We start from the raw sequence: 3,399 nt of genomic DNA, 5'->3' as shown, positions 1-3,399 counted from the left end.
CTGAGTTTATGTGTGTGCATGTGTGTGTGCCTGCCTGAGTTTATGTGCACCATCCATGGGCAGGGCCGGCCCAGGCCAGTGGGATTTAGATCCTCATAAAGTGGAGCTATAGGCTGTTGTGAGCCACCTGATTTGAGTGCTGGGAATAAACCACAGGTCTCTCCTAGAGCAATACACATTTCAACTGCTGAGCCATTTCCCCAGCCCCAACAGAAAGGTCTGTAGGTAGTAGATCCTTTCTCTTAATGAAGACATGGCTTCTCCCAGCTTTTTGTGGTATTAGATTGAGAAGCTAAGCATGCACACATGATTGCTTGCATGTTTTCTCCCTTCATCTCTCCAAAAGACTATCAGAGGAGCTCACAAGAACGGCAGGAAGATTACTACCAGTAGATCATATCATTAGATCTAATAACACAGTTCATTTAAAGGATGTCTAACTTCCACAGAAGCAAATGTAAGCATGATTGTAGTAATACGGGGTTGAGGGTGAAGCTTAGTGCAAGAATGCATGCTTACACATCTGAGATTTTCAGCAACCCCTAAAAAGCAGACAGTATAATCTCCTTTCTCCTTAGGTAAGGTTGTACATGTTGCCCAGGCTAGTCTTGAGCTACTTTTCTCTCAGCTCTGGAAATGTGGGAGCTCCAGGAGTGCACCCAGTGACTGACTCTCTTCATATTTAAACAATATAAAACACTGTGCACTTATTAACACAATCTTCTGTAAGCCTCCTCAGAAACAGTTAAAAATACACAAGTTTACTTTCCCAACAAAGTTCTTTACCTGGTTATTTGGATGGTGAAGAAAAACTGTTACACATCCTGTTGATGAAGCAGCTACAATTCTTTCCTGGTCAAAAAACTAAACAGAAAATTTCTGCATATTATTATAGATTACTTGAAAATATTAGCCGGGCAGTGGTGGCACATGCCTTTAATCCCAGCACTTGGGGGGCAGAGGCAGGCGGATTTCTGAGTTTGAGGCCAGCCTGGTCTACAGAGTGAGTTCCAGGACAGTCAGGGCTACACAGAGAAACCCTGTCTCGAAAAACAAAACAAAAAAGAAGAAGAAGGAGAAGGAGGAGGAGGAGGAAGAGGAAGAGGAGGAGGAGAAGGAGAAGGAAGAAGAAGAAGAAATAATTAACAGCCCACTGGTTCAACTTGACTAATAGCAAACCCTGTGCAAATTTAAAGAAGCAAATAGCCTATATAAACGCTAAACAAATGAAATGTGTTAACATCTGAAAGTAGACACTTTTATACATGACAAGATTTTTTATGAAGGATAAAGAGTAAGCTTAAAATTTTACTCCAGATTTATTTTGGGCCACAATAATAAAAGTTTGGAAATATTTCACTCCTAAGTGTAGACATCTTTTTATACCAAGTAAAATACATTACATCTGAATTCATAAGGATTTTTTTTATTTGGGGTGCTCTTGGTGGGGTAGTGGTGGTCTCTGTTGCCCAAGCTCATCTTGACCTCCTGTTGTCTGTTTCCTAAGTAGCTGGGCTGTAAGCATCTATCACCTTGCAACCTTGCACTAAGCTTCACTCGCAGCCCCACAGTAACTCTTTTACATCTTGATAAACCTTTGAAGTAGAAATGCTCATTTCTACCAAGTTGTTTTAAGAATCATGTAAGACCAATCCCATGTGTATGTTCAGAAGATACCAGTCCCATCTATGTGGCCAGTGAGGTAGTGAATTGAGGGTGGGGATACATATACTCAAAGTATCGAGCGCTTCCCTTGGCACTCATGAGTCCTGATTATCTTCATCCCAACACACAATGACAAACCTGACTCGAAGACATGCAATACAAATTAGCATACCTGTATATGCTGTGTAGCTCAGGCTAGCCTTGAGATCCCTCCTGCCTCTGCATCCCAAGGACTGGAATTAGAGGCTTGCACCACCATGACCGGTTTGGGCCATTCATTTTAAAACTGATTTACCTGAATTCCATTTCCCAGCCCCACTTCTGTGACTAATGATGTGGCAAATTTAAATTCAGAGATTAGTCCTGTAAATCAGGGGTGAGGGTAGACAAACTATAAGGTCCCTCGTTATGTCTTAATGTAGTCTCAAATTTCCAAAGTTAGCTTTAGCAGACAACTCAGATTTACCTGTAAATCCATGACATCCCCATGATGTCTAATATCGCACAGTAATTGATGGTCTCCTTCAAACCCTCCGTCAGAATCCAAGTTTCCAAAATCTCCAATAGACCACAGTGAAACGCAATTTTCCTGCAAAGTAAAGTTTTATCTTGAGGTGACGAAAACATCAACTCTAGGAAAGTAAGATTCAGATTGCCTTTCGGGCGACCTTGTTTCTCAGACAAACGGTATGGTTAGAGTTGAAAAGATCAGAGATATGGCCAAGTTCGGAGAGTATGACTACAGACTTGGTGAGGGTTTAAAACCAGATCCGAGGCTCAGACACACCACCGGGGCTCTCAAGTAGCGAGCAGCCAAACCAGACTGGCAAGCTCGCTTTCCCGCGCCAGCGCGGGGGGCGTGGAGCAGAGCAGCCGGGGCCCGCAGAAGCCCGGGTACCTCATTGTCCCAGGAGCCCGTGGCGAAGATCTCTGTGGTCTGCAGGCTCCCGGAAGGCACTGGCCGCCAACGGGTTTTGCTAATTTTCTGAGACACGAACTTAGCATAAATTTCCTCCATGCTGACACCAGCAAGAAGGTTCAGCAGAAAGCACACTGCGCGCTCCTTAAGCCCGCCCCTTCCTGTGCAGTTCTGATTGGATGAGACCTCATGAGTGAGACGGTGGCTGCAGACAGCCAATTCTCGTCAGTAGGAGGACACTCCAGGCCCTGGGCTGAAAGAGCTTGTGACAGAGACCCAAACACTTTGGCAATAAGACACACTTCTAATGCCAAGTCAGTCTAAGAACACTGACGATATATTTGTGCAATAACTGTGAAATTCAAGAAGAATTTTCTTTAAAAAATTAGGGTTTTTGTTCTTTTTGAAAACTTTATTATAAAAATGTTGCAAAAAAAAATCACACACCAAAATTAATCTGACCTCAAAGACTAAACAGTCCAATATACTTTTGTACTTTTAGCACAACCATATTGGATTTTATACTTTTGCTATCTAATATATATTTATTTTATTATCGAATATATTTTTACCCAGTTATCCACCACTGAAACCAAAAAATTCATTACAGAGTTAGAACTCAGAAAACAGTTACCTTTCTTCTTCTTCTTTGATAACTCATTTTTTAAAAATTATTTTTAGTTTTTTAAAAAGAGATTATAAAATTGTACTTTATGTGTGCGAATGTTTTGTTTGCATGCATGTATGTGTGTGCTGTGTTTGCTTATGCCTGGCGGTAAGGCCAACAGAGGGCACTGAAGTCCCTGGAACTTGAG

At 42.0% G+C, this 3,399-nt stretch overlaps 1 protein-coding gene across 1 annotated transcript in view; it reads right to left on the bottom strand.

The window, feature by feature from the left end:
- Nup43 (nucleoporin 43) overlaps window positions 1-2,740 on the bottom strand; it is an 11,042-nt gene extending 8,302 nt beyond the window's left edge. Inside the window, exons 1-3 of the mRNA XM_028764400.1 lie at window positions 2,564-2,740; window positions 2,132-2,254; window positions 787-864 (exon numbers count right to left, since the gene is read on the bottom strand). Coding sequence (XP_028620233.1) covers window positions 787-864; window positions 2,132-2,254; window positions 2,564-2,683 — 321 coding nt within the window. The 5' untranslated portion in view covers window positions 2,684-2,740. The remainder of the gene's footprint in view (window positions 1-786; window positions 865-2,131; window positions 2,255-2,563) is intronic.
- Window positions 2,741-3,399: the final 659 nt, after the last annotated feature.

This window comes from Grammomys surdaster, unplaced genomic scaffold (assembly GCF_004785775.1).
Source record: "Grammomys surdaster isolate TR1022 unplaced genomic scaffold, NIH_TR_1.0 143, whole genome shotgun sequence".
Lineage (NCBI taxonomy): Eukaryota > Metazoa > Chordata > Mammalia > Rodentia > Muridae > Grammomys > Grammomys surdaster.
This window is presented reverse-complemented; position numbering and strand designations above follow the sequence as displayed.